This window comes from Melanerpes formicivorus, unplaced genomic scaffold (assembly GCF_026170545.1).
Source record: "Melanerpes formicivorus ecotype bairdi unplaced genomic scaffold, bMelFor1.0.p_v2 SCAF_6, whole genome shotgun sequence".
Lineage (NCBI taxonomy): Eukaryota > Metazoa > Chordata > Aves > Piciformes > Picidae > Melanerpes > Melanerpes formicivorus.
In genome coordinates, this window is record NW_027142358.1 from 9131004 (window position 1) to 9145800 (window position 14797).

General features: G+C 59.8%; 2 protein-coding genes across 3 annotated transcripts; one reads left to right on the plus strand and one right to left on the minus strand.

The window, feature by feature from the left end:
• Positions 1 to 91: 91 nt before the first annotated feature.
• Positions 92 to 4273, minus strand: SLC25A28 (solute carrier family 25 member 28). Of its 2 annotated transcripts, none has more exons than XM_068139587.1 (4): positions 4256 to 4273; positions 3407 to 3635; positions 2479 to 2535; positions 92 to 1202 (listed from the first exon to the last, which is right to left on the minus strand). In XM_068139587.1, exons 1-4 carry the CDS (start codon positions 4256 to 4258, stop codon positions 685 to 687), a joined length of 807 nt encoding a protein of 268 aa, XP_067995688.1. In that variant the 5' UTR covers positions 4259 to 4273; the 3' UTR covers positions 92 to 684. The 2 variants fall into 2 exon arrangements, with proteins under 2 accessions (XP_067995688.1, XP_067995687.1); XM_068139586.1 differs by lacking the exon at positions 4256 to 4273 and adding an exon at positions 3782 to 4152.
• A 346-nt stretch (positions 4274 to 4619) lies between these two features.
• Positions 4620 to 10082, plus strand: ENTPD7 (ectonucleoside triphosphate diphosphohydrolase 7). Its single transcript, XM_068139585.1, has 12 exons — positions 4620 to 4926; positions 4998 to 5171; positions 5257 to 5462; positions 5575 to 5725; positions 6116 to 6219; positions 6293 to 6349; positions 6824 to 6969; positions 7053 to 7219; positions 7940 to 8264; positions 8343 to 8428; positions 8558 to 8719; positions 8885 to 10082. Exons 1-12 carry the CDS (start codon positions 4919 to 4921, stop codon positions 9111 to 9113), a joined length of 1815 nt encoding a protein of 604 aa, XP_067995686.1. The 5' UTR covers positions 4620 to 4918; the 3' UTR covers positions 9114 to 10082.
• The last annotated feature ends 4715 nt before the right edge of the window (positions 10083 to 14797 follow it).

Here is a 14797-nt window from a genome sequence, read left to right on the forward strand (position 1 = left end):
CTGGCATCCATCAAGAGCTCAGCACCAGGCAGAGTCAGAAAGGCATGGTGCCAGAAGTTAGGCCATGGGGAGTAACAAGGGGACATGCAGATAGAGCAGAACTGTTTTTATTGGAGGTGTCAAGAGCAGGAACAGTAACAAACCTACAGGCTCCCCTCCTCAAGTGCCATCCTCCCGCTCCCCTCCGCCACTGGGGCAGTCAGCATCACATGTGCGTGCTACAAGACAACGGCAAGGCTTACACTTCGCTTCAGCCAAAAGCCAGACAAAGCCCCCAGCAACCCAAGGCAGTGCCACCACTGCCCCCTCCTTAGTGACTGCAAGCTCAGCTTGGCCCTGCCAGAAGCAGGGCACAACATTCACCATCCCCTCCGAGGAAGGGTGAGATTTGTGTGAAAGGAAGTTGTGGTTAAAGGAAAGAACAGGAGCACAGCTCCACTGAAGTGCCAGGAGATGTGACCTGGGCTGCACCTCCCATCAAGACATCTTGAAGGACCCTGGGAGAGGGCGAGCCGTACAGCCTGAGCAGTGCTGCAGCAGCCACAGGCAATAAATGGCATCACTAAACCCCAAAGGGTTTCACTGCCCCCTTTCTTCACCACAAACCAAACCAAAAGGGAGAGGGGTCAGAAGACAAACCAGGAGGGGAGGTGAAGCAGGTCTGGAATGGTGTTCAGCTCTGGCTCACTTCCCAGCACGCCGCTCCTCCTGGCGCTTGGTGAGGATGTATTTGAAAAACTCGTACACAGACCAGGCGATCGCTGTCGAGGGCATCTGGTAAATGACTCTCGCCTGGACCCCTCTGAAGTAGGCGGTCACACCGCCCACCTGGTACACCGTCCTGAAGGCATTGGCCATGCCTGTGATGTGTCCACTGATGTTGGAGCTCAAGGCCAGGGATTCCTGGGTGTTGAGCAGCGTTTTGCAAACGTCCAAAGGCGTAGTGGCAGCAGCAGCGACGGCCCCCGCGCAGGCTCCAGAGACCACGTGAGAGCCTGGGTTGTACTGTCTGTGGGGGTTGAGCTGCTCTTGCAAGAACTCGTAGGTCATGAAGTGAATGGCTTGGAAGGGGATGTTCATAGTGAGCTGGGTGGTGTAGCTGCGGTAGAAAGCTCCGGCCCCTTCGTTGTGCCACACAGCCCGCACACAGTCCGTCACACGCTGGTAAGGTGAGTTGTACATCTGCATCCTCTGTTTGACCACTTGGGACAGATGGTGGCAGCCGGCAACAGCAGCCAGGACCCAGGCATGGAAGAAGAGAGAGAAAGGGTAAGTGCAAAGCCAGACTGGAGTTTGGTCATGCTGGCTTAACTTGGGCCAGCAGTGCTCTGCATGTCCCCAGGAAGGACCACAGACATTCAGACCTGCAGAGGCATCACTATCACAGATATCGTCTGCAAACCCCGCAGTTGCTGCAGCCTCAGGGAACACCCCCAATACCCAGGCACTTTACTCCAGATTCAGCCTCACTCCCAAGCAACTGGCTTTTCCCCATACACCACTGCAGAGCTACCAGTCAGAAGACCTCCCTCTGCATCTATACTTTTTGCTTTCAGACGACTCATAACCTTGATGAACCTGTCCCTCCCCAGCCATCCCTGCTGCAGCCCAAAATAACTACAGCAAATCAGAGTCCATCAGCCAGGAATTATTGCAAGGCCGCTGCAAAACACAGCCAGTCTGGGGCAAGAACCAAACACCGACCCACTTCAACACATCCATGAGCAGGGCAGTGAAGCCTCCCCACAGGACAAGGAACCAAAACCAAGATGACTACAAACCACTGCAGCTGCAACGAGATGACAAGCTCCAGTGAAGGCATGACAATGGTCTTGGCCACTCAACTGCCTGCTCCTCAGGGTCCCAGCCAGTCAGCAGGCAGGATCCTTGCTAGGCCCAAATCAGCTGAAGCCTGCACCATCACAAGCCCCCCAGTTTTAAGAGGAAAGAATACACTCACGACCGGCCTTCCCGTGATATTTCTCCTGCTCCCATCATGTTCATAGACCTTAAGTACAATTTATCTCTCTTTCATACACACCAAACTCCACAAAATCAGCATCTGACTTCTCTAGCACCTTTTTGCACTTGCTTATTTTTTTCTCCCCCCTGACTACAGGCCCAAAAACATAACGCACCTTCCTGAGATCTCGCCACAGCAATGCCCTGCTTCTGATCACTTCAACTGTATGGATCACATCTCTCTTGCCCTCTCTCCTGCTCCAGGTAACTCACCAGGCAAATCTCTGGGCAAAAGGCTAGTGCCTTCCTGGCTCCTCATAAGATGGGAGTTTGCTGCACTTCCCAGAACTGATACTTCTACCTACCCTCTCCATAACAGGCAGCTGCCAGGGCCCCTAATTAGAGCCACATCCCCAAAAGGATTCTTGCAGTTGGGTGAGCAATGAGGAGAGCACCCTCTGTGCTGCAGAGGGGACCCAAGTGGCATGGGCAGTCCCTGATCCTCCCCATTGTTACCTTCAGCAGGGTTCATGGCTGCATCATGGAGCAACGTTGCTACACACCCAGCTGCACCTGCAAAACAAGAACTGCCATATGTAAGGGGGGGTTGGGGGGCAGCAGTGAGGGGATCCTGGGGCTCTACCACAGCCCCAAGTCCCCTGCTAAGGCACAGGAGGAGGCCTCTAAACAAGTGAAATCCAAAAGGGGCCTCCATGTCCTCTCCAAGAGGTTGGCTGGTCCTCAGTAGTTCCCACCCAGAGAAGGCTCAAGAGGGAGAGGATTGTGAGAGGTTGTCAGTTCCCATAGTTGACTGGAGCTCTCAGGGACAGACTGATTCCACCAGGTAACATGGGATCAAGGAAATAGCAAGTGTCCCATGCCCCATGAAAAAAGAGAAAGATGATGGTATTCCACTGCACACCTGCTGAGGGTGGGACATGCCCTGCTCTCCCCTTGGCCCTATGCTTTCCCCACCACATCAGCTTCTTGAGTCAACCAACAGGCACCATGGCAAGACAAGCTCCAAAACCCCACAGTGCTCCTGGAGTGAGCTCTGTCGATAACCGGTGTGCCTCCAGCTGGTCCCAGCTCAACTGCAGGCAGATCCTCTGCAGACACCCTTCTGAGCTGGGGCTGCAAACCTGCTTCAAGCCAGATACTTGTCAGCAACTCCAGCAGGTACAGGACCGGCTCTTCCCCCAGCCTGGCAGCACACCGGCGCAGCACTGCACAGCTGGGAGCTCACAGCTGGAGAGAGCACAGGACTTTTAAGACATGCGTGACCCCCCCGACCCCGTAGCGCCTACGGCCCTGCAGATGAGCGGGACCGGATCGGACCTCCCTACCGCCAAAACTCGGCTTCTCCCCACCCCGGCGTTGAGAGGGAGCGTCCCACGGTAGCCCCCGGCCTCCGTGGCCCCCCGGGGGGCATCGGAAGCAGTACCGTTGGCCACATGGCTATTGCCCCCCGCGTGGATAACGTCGCTCAGCGTCTTTTTTAACTTTTCGTAGCAGGCAAAGTAGAGGGCATGCGCCGGGCCGGCGCCGGTGGCCGTGATGTTCATGCCCCGCATCGGCCGCCAGACACCCTCGGTGCGGGCGATGCGCCACAGGGCCTCCAGCACGTTCCGGTAGCGGGCGGCGGGCTCCGGCTGCAGGCTCTGCATCCGTGTCTGCAACATAAGGCCCGGTCGGGCGTCCCGTCACCCCCGCGGGCCCGACGGGACGCAACTGGGGCAACTCCCAGCTTCCTCCCCGCCAGGGCCCGGTTGCCATCCCCCTCCCCACCGCGCCCCCGCCCGGCCGCCAGTGCCAGCACCTTGACGCAGTCGACGGGGTACATCACGCAGTGCTCCATGACGCCCGCCACGGCACCCGCTAGCATGTGCGTGGAGACAGCGGCGCCCTGCGGCAGCGCCTCGTAGTCGGGGGCGGGCGGGGAGCGCGGCTCCGGGCCCCGTGTCGCCTCGGGTCCCCCGGGGCCGGCGCCGGGGCCCGGGCCCACCTCTGCCTCCGCGCCGCCTCGCCGCGCCCGGCCCGCGCCGCCGCCTCCCATAAGCAGCAGCAGGACGCGGCCCGACTCCGCGCCGCCCCGCGCGCCGGGGCCCGGGCCCGCGCCCGCCCCCGCTCCCGCCCCCAGCTCCATGGCGCCACAGCCACCGCCGCCGCCCCGGCCCTGCTCCGCGCCGTGCCGCCCCGTTCCCCGCTCCCGCCCCTCTCCGCCGCGCCCATTGGCCACCGTGGTCTGCTGCCCGCCCCAGCCGCGCACCCACTGGCTCGGCTCGCCGCCTACCATCCCTGAGTTCCGCGCTCATTGGCCGACGCCTCCGCGGCTCGGACACAGCCACTGGTTGGCTACTCCCTCCGGCGCGCTCGGGTGCGCTGCCTGTTGGCCGTCTGAACTCTCCGCCCAGCCGAATTGCACAGCTCATTGGGTGTCTCAACTTTGCGGCCCACCCCGCCACGCATCCCATTGGACGACGAGCCCGAGACCTTTGGCCCGCCAGTAGTTCCTCTATGCGGGACTAGAGAGTCGCCATTGGCTGTTTCACCCGCCACTCCAGCTCTAGGCGCGTGCTGTTTATTTGGGTGCCTCGTATTGGCTGACCGATAGCGGTAGAAAGACTGCGATAGGTAGCGCCGGAAGAAGGCTCTGGGTGACGTCTCCCGGCGAAGGTCGCACGCGGGAGCAAGGGCGAAGACAGCCGCGGTTCTCGGCCTCCTGGGGGCGCTGTGCCGCCCCATCCGATTGGTTGCCTGGTCGTGTGGGCGTGGCTCCGCCGGTGGGCGGTGACGTCGATTGAGTTTCGCGATCGTGGGGGCGGAGCGCCGCTCGGCGGGGCTTGTCTGCTGGTCCTCTATTGGCCGGGGCGGGGGTGTCTGGTGACGTGGCCGCCGGTGCCGGCGGCGGGTGCCGGCAGCGGGGCGATGCGCGGGCGGGTGGCGGCGGGCGCACATGGCCAGGTGAGCGGGGCCGGTCTGGGAAGCCGGGGCTGGCCCTGGGCCCGCTGCTGAACTGTGGCCTCTGCCCGCAGGATTGGCGTTTCTTGCCCGGTGTGGCGCTCAGCGGGACCGTGCCCGTGCCCAGTGCCGCGGCAGCGCCCGGCAGCACTGGCGTTGGCCCTCGCCGTGGGGCTGCTAATGCTGCTGGCGGTCGCCGCACCCCGTCGCTGGGCCGCACCTCCCCGCGCCGCCTGGCGCGACGAGAGGTGAGCAAGGGCTGGAGCTACCGAGGGTCCACGGTTCGCCGTTGCCCGGTGGTGCTGAGGTGCCCTGTCCCCTCCCCGCCCCCAGGTACCTGGCACGGGCGGAAGAGCTGACGGCCACTGACACCGAGGATTCTGCCCTCAATTACGGAGTGGTGATTGACTGCGGGAGTAGCGGGTCCCGGGTATTCGTCTACTTCTGGCCCCCGCACAACGGGAACCCCCACGACTTGCTGGACATCAAGCAGATGAGGGATCGGAGCAGCCGTCCCGTCGTCAAGAAAATTAAACCAGGTCGGCGCTACCTATCTCCCCTCCTGGCCCTGATGTCCCCCCCTATACTGGACAGGTACGACTGCTGCCTGTGGTGAGGCTGACTGGTTCACAGCCTTATTTTCCTGGGCAGGCATCTCCGTGGCAGCGGCACCCCCCGAGCAAGCTACGCCCTACCTGCGTCCTCTGCTTCAGTTCGCGGCAGCCCATGTCCCATCTCAGAAGCACAAGGAAACTCCACTTTACATCCTATGCACGGCAGGCATGCGGCTGCTGCCTGAGAGGTGAGCTCATCGCAGGAGCTGGGAGTCCGCGGGGATCTCCCAGCTGCCAGAACGGGGGAAGAAAGCTACCTGTCTGAAGCCTAATGGGAGAAATAGGAATTGGGGGGACAGGAGGGATTGAGAAAGAAAAGGGCATGTTGTAATGGCAAGGGCTGCCAAAGGAGGGCTTGAGCATGCTGGGTGGTAGCTGAGAGGAAACACTTTTTACTGAAGTCTCAAATGGATAGATCTGGTTTCTCGTGTCCAAAGTGGACTGGGTGCAGCAGCAAGGTTCATGGGGCTGGCTGTGAGGTATATTACAAGGAGATTCCCACTATTTCTTGCACTGCTGTGAAGGAGAGTTGCTAGTGAAGGTCCTGTAGCATCTCTCCGTCTTCTGCATCCTTGCAGGCAGCAAGCTGCAATTTTGGAAGACCTGGTGAGAAATGTGCCCCTGGAGTTTGATTTCCTCTTCTCCAAATCACATGCAGAAGTGATCTCAGGGAAACAGGAAGGTAGGAGCTGCCACAAAGTACTGCTTGGTTCTCTGTAGTATATTGTCACAATGATTTTTTCTGTCTTGTGCAGGTGTTTATGCTTGGATCGGCATCAACTTTGTCCTGGGCCGGTTTGATCATGAGGACGGTGAGTCTGGCTGCTTGTAGAGCAGCTGGATTGTCTTAACAGAACCCTGTTGCAGCTCATGCCAATGCTGGAGCTAAGAGGAAGCTCTCGAGTGAGCAGTGGCTGCCCCTCTGGCCACGCAATGCCTGAAGCCAGCTATGTGTGTGGAATTCTCCAGAGCCTGGGACTGCTCCAGTCAGAGAAACAAGTCCCTGTGTGAGGGGCACCCTTCCAGCATTTTGGAGAAGAACTAGGGAGAGAGGGTTTGTAGTACTATTCCTGTAGTGGTTTCCAGCAGTGGATACTTTGGGGGAAACACAAAGCTTGGGGGCGGCCAGCCCTGATTGCCAGGACCCGCTGCCCTGCAAGTAATCTTCAGGGACTACTATCAGAGGTGGACGAGCCCCACAAAGTTGCTCTGAGGGGATAACAGTGAAAGTGAGGAGATGCTGCCCTAGGCTCTGTTCCTCACTGACAAGCTTCTGTGGGTTGCAGAGGAGGATGCAATGGTCACTGTAGCACTGGGGGACCATGGAGAGTCGCTGGTTCGGAAGCGAACAGTTGGGATCCTAGACATGGGGGGCGCCTCCCTACAGATCGCCTATGAGGTGCCTGACTCTGGAGCTTTCTCCTCGCAGCAGGTATGTACCTGGCCAGCTGGCCTCAAGAGCAGCCCCTGCCTTCCCTGAGTCTCTGCTGATCACAGACCTCTCTGCATTCCCAGGAGGAGACTGCTAAGAGCTTGCTGGCAGAATTCAACCTGGGTTGTGATGTGCAGCACACTGGCCACATGTATCGTGTCTATGTCAACACCTTCCTGGGCTTCGGGGGCAATTTTGCCCGGCAGCGCTATGAGGACCTTGTGCTGAACCAGACCTATGTGCACAACCGGTATTGCTGCCTTGCCTAGAGGTGCCTCTGCTGGGGCTTTGTAAAATGCGGTGCTGGTCCTTTCACACCACCCTCTCCCCCCTGGATTTGTTCCAAGAATCACCTGAGGCAATAACAGCTCCCACAACCACCCTGGCAGCAGCCACGTGGCAGTGGCTGATGCCCAGGCTGGCACAGGGTGTACTGGCACTGCCCTTCTCCAAGCCCAGCAGATGTTATCAGTGCTGTAGCTCCCTGCCTTTTTCCTCCTCCTCTCATGGCAGGCTGTGGGGAGGCGCTTTTGGCTTTTCTTGCTCTGACTCCTTCCTCTAGCACATCTTTCTATCACATCCCCACCTTAATCTCTCTATCTCCCCTTCCCAGAGCACTATGTGAAGCTGTTGCCAGAGGTGGAGAGGCTGGGTGCCCAGATACTCCTGTGCCAGGAGAAAACCCTGCCTCCAGAGCCCCAGGGGCTAGCAGTGGGGCAGATCTTTGCAAGATGGGTGGGTGGGCATCCCACAGATGCTCAGGGCATGTGGCCACAGGTCAGCGTGATGGATCTGGCAAGTGCTGCCTTGGCAGGGGATGGCAGAACAGATGCCAGCACTGTGGGGTACAAGGAGACATGGCTTGGTCTGGTGCAGGGGGTGTCTGGATGTGAGGCAGCCCTAGACTAAGCTTTTAGGAGTAGTACAAGAACCCCGTGTGATTGCCTTTCCTTCCTGGCATGTTTTCCAGCCTACATGGCCAGCAGACAGGGCTGAGCCCAGAGATGCCTTTCCTGGACCCTTGCCTGCCTGTGGGGCTGGAGGACACTGTGGTGAGGGGCCGCCAAACCCTCTATGTGCGGGGTCGAGGGGACTGGCTGGCCTGTGTGGAAATGGTGCAACCCCTCCTAGCTGCACCCAACAGCAGCCAGGCCTCCCTGGTGGGGACCTACAAAGCACCCATTGACTTTAGCAACAGTGAATTTTATGGCTTCTCTGAGTTCTTCTACTGCACTGAGGATGTGCTGCGCCTGGGGGGCCGCTACAGTGCCCCCACCTTCACTGCTGCTGCCCAGGTGGGTGCTGCCCAAGCTTGGGGCTGGGAGGAAGTAGGGGCTGTTTCTCTGCCTTGATCCCCAACTTCTGTCCCCCAGGAGTACTGCAGGCAACGATGGGAGGTGCTGACCCAGCGCTTCCGTGGTGGCCTCTACTCTGCACATGCTGACCAGCACCGGCTAAAGTAAGCAGCTTTGTTTGAGGGGTGCCATGGCTGCACCTCCTGGTGGTTGGGGACGGAGGGTCGCTGGGGTGAGGGACTGTGGTGCAGGTAGCAGTATCTGACTGATGATCCCATGTGCCATGCCTGCAGGTATCAGTGCTTCAAATCAGCCTGGATGTATCAGGTCCTTCACCAGGGCTTCCACTTCCCCCTGGACTACCCCAGCCTGCGCACAGCCCAGCTGGTGTATGACCGGGAGGTGCAATGGACGCTGGGAGCCATTCTCTACAAGACACGGTTTCTGCCACTCAGGTACCACTGGCTTGCTGATGGCATCACTCAGGGAAGGGTGGGTGGGGATGAGTACAACTTACCATGCTGGGTAAGGGCTCTGCCACACCCAGCAAGGGGAGCAGCAGTACAAACTGTAGTAGTACCCACCAGCATCTCAGATCCAGTCCTGACTCCTCTCTGCAGGGATCTCCGTCGGGAGAGCATGAGGCAAGCACATTCCTCCTGGCTGCGCCTCTCTTTTGTCTATAACCACTACCTTTTCTTCGCCTGCATCCTGGTCGTAGTGCTGGCTATAGTCCTCTACCTCCTGCGGCTGCGCCGCATCCACCGCCGGCAGCTGCGCTCAGCCCAGCACACCCTGCTCTGGCTGGACAAGGTTGTAGTGGCACCAAGCCAGGGAAATGGGCCATGATACTGGTGGTACCCACCTTCCAGTTGCACCAGCAGAACCAGGACTGGATGACAGCCTGGGCTCCAAGGGCTTTCTTAAAGACTATTTCAGTTCTGCAGTCCATCATCTCCACATCAGAAACACAGCCTGTGGGCCGAGACAGCTGTGGACATTGGAACTTTCCTTTCCACCTTGCCCCAGTCCTAATCTTAACATTCCTTGGCCTCCAGCCTTTGCCTGTAGAGCAAAGTCCTCTGATGCCAGCAGGCTCAAGGTTGCAGCCCTGGCAGGGCCCTCAAATGAGCAGGGCACTATCACCAATGCAGCCAACCTAAGGCCTCAGGCACAGGGCCACCCCATGATTCATCCACTGGTTTGCAGAGCAGGCTGTAGTTTATCACCTGGGGTGGCCTTTCTGCAGTCTACTAGCCCAGGGGGTAAAAATCAGCAGTTGCCAGGGAAGTAACTGCAGGAATCAGGTGAGTCACAAGTTCCCCTGAACTGCTCTGGCCAGCCTCATCCCTCTTATTGCATTCCTTAAGTGTTGTCCTGCTCTTTACCATATCTTCCCTCCCAGGACAATCCGCCTACCATCCTAGCCCATGGCTCAGGCTCAGCCCTGAGGGCTCAGGGATTGGTTCGTAAGGCACCACTAATGTGGGCTACTTTTCCTTTCATGCATTCCCTTCTGGGCACATCTGCAGTGTGGTATCCCACACTTTAATCAGGAACTAGCACCAGGACCTGTGGTTCCCTCCACCGTGAGTTGCAGGCTGGGCCTGCCCATGAGGGAGCCACCTCGCTCCAGCCCAGCTCACTGCCCCAGGCCAGACCTGAGTTGTGGCTGGGCACACACACATGAGCCTTCCTCCCCTGGGGATGGAGCACACCCCTGTACCCTGCCACGGACCCAAAGAAGTTTGACACTTTTTACTTGAATTCAGCTGTTCCTACTTCTGTAGCAATAAAACAAATTCCATGAGCCAGCCAGCACTGGTGTTGTTTTCTAGTGAGCACTTCCCTAGCAGTGACAACTCCTGGCTGGTGGCATGACCAGGGGGCCAGCATGTTTGCAACAGCATTGCTTTGTGCCCCTGCCCTGGGACCACAGAGCTGCTTTAGTGCTGGCAGCAAGCAGAAGGGACAGCTGAGCTCAAGTCCCAAGTCGGTAGCAGCAAGGAGGGCTCCAATCCAAAGTGAACTGTTGTGATCATAGGAGATAGCATCTTTTGCTGCTCCCCTCTCTCCTCCTAAATTAAAGTCCACTCAGAGACCCTGGAAGATGTTGCTCCTGCTTTTTACCTTATTTCCCAGCCTGTGAAAGGGGCCACTGAGTTTCTCCAGCTGTTGTACAGCCATGGGGATAGGCCGCAGCACAGCTGTCTATCACGAGGGTGATCAGGGGTTGCCGCGGAGACCGCGCGCAAACCAAACAGACCCCAGCGCGTGGCTGAGGAGAGAGGCAGCTTCAGAAGCGCAGCTCTGGGAGTTTGGCTTTTGGCTTTGATTCCCTTGCTTTTCAGGCGGTAAGGGGCTGGTGGCTTGGGACTTTCCAAAGAGAGGAGGAGGGGCAGCGGGCTCGGATTGCCTACCTGCCGGAGGGCAGTGACGTAGCTGGGGGAGGGGTTGCCGCGGAGACCGCGCGCAAACCAAACAGACCCCAGCGCGTGGCTGAGGAGAGAGGCAGCTTCAGAAGCGCAGCTCTGGGAGTTTGGCTTTTGGCTTTGATTCCCTTGCTTTTCAGGCGGTAAGGGGCTGGTGGCTTGGGACTTTCCAAAGAGAGGAGGAGGGGCAGCGGGCTCGGATTGCCTACCTGCCGGAGGGCAGTGACGTAGCTGGGGGAGGGGTTGCCGCGGAGACCGCGCGCAAACCAAACAGACCCCAGCGCGTGGCTGAGGAGAGAGGCAGCTTCAGAAGCGCAGCTCTGGGAGTTTGGCTTTTGGCTTTGATTCCCTTGCTTTTCAGGCGGTAAGGGGCTGGTGGCTTGGGACTTTCCAAAGAGAGGAGGAGGGGCAGCGGGCTCGGATTGCCTACCTGCCGGAGGGCAGTGACGTAGCTGGGGGAGGGGTTGCCGCGGAGACCGCGCGCAAACCAAACAGACCCCAGCGCGTGGCTGAGGAGAGAGGCAGCTTCAGAAGCGCAGCTCTGGGAGTTTGGCTTTTGGCTTTGATTCCCTTGCTTTTCAGGCGGTAAGGGGCTGGTGGCTTGGGACTTTCCAAAGAGAGGAGGAGGGGCAGCGGGCTCGGATTGCCTACCTGCCGGAGGGCAGTGACGTAGCTGGGGGAGGGGTTGCCGCGGAGACCGCGCGCAAACCAAACAGACCCCAGCGCGTGGCTGAGGAGAGAGGCAGCTTCAGAAGCGCAGCTCTGGGAGTTTGGCTTTTGGCTTTGATTCCCTTGCTTTTCAGGCGGTAAGGGGCTGGTGGCTTGGGACTTTCCAAAGAGAGGAGGAGGGGCAGCGGGCTCGGATTGCCTACCTGCCGGAGGGCAGTGACGTAGCTGGGGGAGGGGTTGCCGCGGAGACCGCGCGCAAACCAAACAGACCCCAGCGCGTGGCTGAGGAGAGAGGCAGCTTCAGAAGCGCAGCTCTGGGAGTTTGGCTTTTGGCTTTGATTCCCTTGCTTTTCAGGCGGTAAGGGGCTGGTGGCTTGGGACTTTCCAAAGAGAGGAGGAGGGGCAGCGGGCTCGGATTGCCTACCTGCCGGAGGGCAGTGACGTAGCTGGGGGAGGGGTTGCCGCGGAGACCGCGCGCAAACCAAACAGACCCCAGCGCGTGGCTGAGGAGAGAGGCAGCTTCAGAAGCGCAGCTCTGGGAGTTTGGCTTTTGGCTTTGATTCCCTTGCTTTTCAGGCGGTAAGGGGCTGGTGGCTTGGGACTTTCCAAAGAGAGGAGGAGGGGCAGCGGGCTCGGATTGCCTACCTGCCGGAGGGCAGTGACGTAGCTGGGGGAGGGGTTGCCGCGGAGACCGCGCGCAAACCAAACAGACCCCAGCGCGTGGCTGAGGAGAGAGGCAGCTTCAGAAGCGCAGCTCTGGGAGTTTGGCTTTTGGCTTTGATTCCCTTGCTTTTCAGGCGGTAAGGGGCTGGTGGCTTGGGACTTTCCAAAGAGAGGAGGAGGGGCAGCGGGCTCGGATTGCCTACCTGCCGGAGGGCAGTGACGTAGCTGGGGGAGGGGTTGCCGCGGAGACCGCGCGCAAACCAAACAGACCCCAGCGCGTGGCTGAGGAGAGAGGCAGCTTCAGAAGCGCAGCTCTGGGAGTTTGGCTTTTGGCTTTGATTCCCTTGCTTTTCAGGCGGTAAGGGGCTGGTGGCTTGGGACTTTCCAAAGAGAGGAGGAGGGGCAGCGGGCTCGGATTGCCTACCTGCCGGAGGGCAGTGACGTAGCTGGGGGAGGGGTTGCCGCGGAGACCGCGCGCAAACCAAACAGACCCCAGCGCGTGGCTGAGGAGAGAGGCAGCTTCAGAAGCGCAGCTCTGGGAGTTTGGCTTTTGGCTTTGATTCCCTTGCTTTTCAGGCGGTAAGGGGCTGGTGGCTTGGGACTTTCCAAAGAGAGGAGGAGGGGCAGCGGGCTCGGATTGCCTACCTGCCGGAGGGCAGTGACGTAGCTGGGGGAGGGGTTGCCGCGGAGACCGCGCGCAAACCAAACAGACCCCAGCGCGTGGCTGAGGAGAGAGGCAGCTTCAGAAGCGCAGCTCTGGGAGTTTGGCTTTTGGCTTTGATTCCCTTGCTTTTCAGGCGGTAAGGGGCTGGTGGCTTGGGACTTTCCAAAGAGAGGAGGAGGGGCAGCGGGCTCGGATTGCCTACCTGCCGGAGGGCAGTGACGTAGCTGGGGGAGGGGTTGCCGCGGAGACCGCGCGCAAACCAAACAGACCCCAGCGCGTGGCTGAGGAGAGAGGCAGCTTCAGAAGCGCAGCTCTGGGAGTTTGGCTTTTGGCTTTGATTCCCTTGCTTTTCAGGCGGTAAGGGGCTGGTGGCTTGGGACTTTCCAAAGAGAGGAGGAGGGGCAGCGGGCTCGGATTGCCTACCTGCCGGAGGGCAGTGACGTAGCTGGGGGAGGGGTTGCCGCGGAGACCGCGCGCAAACCAAACAGACCCCAGCGCGTGGCTGAGGAGAGAGGCAGCTTCAGAAGCGCAGCTCTGGGAGTTTGGCTTTTGGCTTTGATTCCCTTGCTTTTCAGGCGGTAAGGGGCTGGTGGCTTGGGACTTTCCAAAGAGAGGAGGAGGGGCAGCGGGCTCGGATTGCCTACCTGCCGGAGGGCAGTGACGTAGCTGGGGGAGGGGTTGCCGCGGAGACCGCGCGCAAACCAAACAGACCCCAGCGCGTGGCTGAGGAGAGAGGCAGCTTCAGAAGCGCAGCTCTGGGAGTTTGGCTTTTGGCTTTGATTCCCTTGCTTTTCAGGCGGTAAGGGGCTGGTGGCTTGGGACTTTCCAAAGAGAGGAGGAGGGGCAGCGGGCTCGGATTGCCTACCTGCCGGAGGGCAGTGACGTAGCTGGGGGAGGGGTTGCCGCGGAGACCGCGCGCAAACCAAACAGACCCCAGCGCGTGGCTGAGGAGAGAGGCAGCTTCAGAAGCGCAGCTCTGGGAGTTTGGCTTTTGGCTTTGATTCCCTTGCTTTTCAGGCGGTAAGGGGCTGGTGGCTTGGGACTTTCCAAAGAGAGGAGGAGGGGCAGCGGGCTCGGATTGCCTACCTGCCGGAGGGCAGTGACGTAGCTGGGGGAGGGGTTGCCGCGGAGACCGCGCGCAAACCAAACAGACCCCAGCGCGTGGCTGAGGAGAGAGGCAGCTTCAGAAGCGCAGCTCTGGGAGTTTGGCTTTTGGCTTTGATTCCCTTGCTTTTCAGGCGGTAAGGGGCTGGTGGCTTGGGACTTTCCAAAGAGAGGAGGAGGGGCAGCGGGCTCGGATTGCCTACCTGCCGGAGGGCAGTGACGTAGCTGGGGGAGGGGTTGCCGCGGAGACCGCGCGCAAACCAAACAGACCCCAGCGCGTGGCTGAGGAGAGAGGCAGCTTCAGAAGCGCAGCTCTGGGAGTTTGGCTTTTGGCTTTGATTCCCTTGCTTTTCAGGCGGTAAGGGGCTGGTGGCTTGGGACTTTCCAAAGAGAGGAGGAGGGGCAGCGGGCTCGGATTGCCTACCTGCCGGAGGGCAGTGACGTAGCTGGGGGAGGGGTTGCCGCGGAGACCGCGCGCAAACCAAACAGACCCCAGCGCGTGGCTGAGGAGAGAGGCAGCTTCAGAAGCGCAGCTCTGGGAGTTTGGCTTTTGGCTTTGATTCCCTTGCTTTTCAGGCGGTAAGGGGCTGGTGGCTTGGGACTTTCCAAAGAGAGGAGGAGGGGCAGCGGGCTCGGATTGCCTACCTGCCGGAGGGCAGTGACGTAGCTGGGGGAGGGGTTGCCGCGGAGACCGCGCGCAAACCAAACAGACCCCAGCGCGTGGCTGAGGAGAGAGGCAGCTTCAGAAGCGCAGCTCTGGGAGTTTGGCTTTTGGCTTTGATTCCCTTGCTTTTCAGGCGGTAAGGGGCTGGTGGCTTGGGACTTTCCAAAGAGAGGAGGAGGGGCAGCGGGCTCGGATTGCCTACCTGCCGGAGGGCAGTGACGTAGCTGGGGGAGGGGTTGCCGCGGAGACCGCGCGCAAACCAAACAGACCCCAGCGCGTGGCTGAGGAGAGAGGCAGCTTCAGAAGCGCAGCTCTGGGAGTTTGGCTTTTGGCTTTG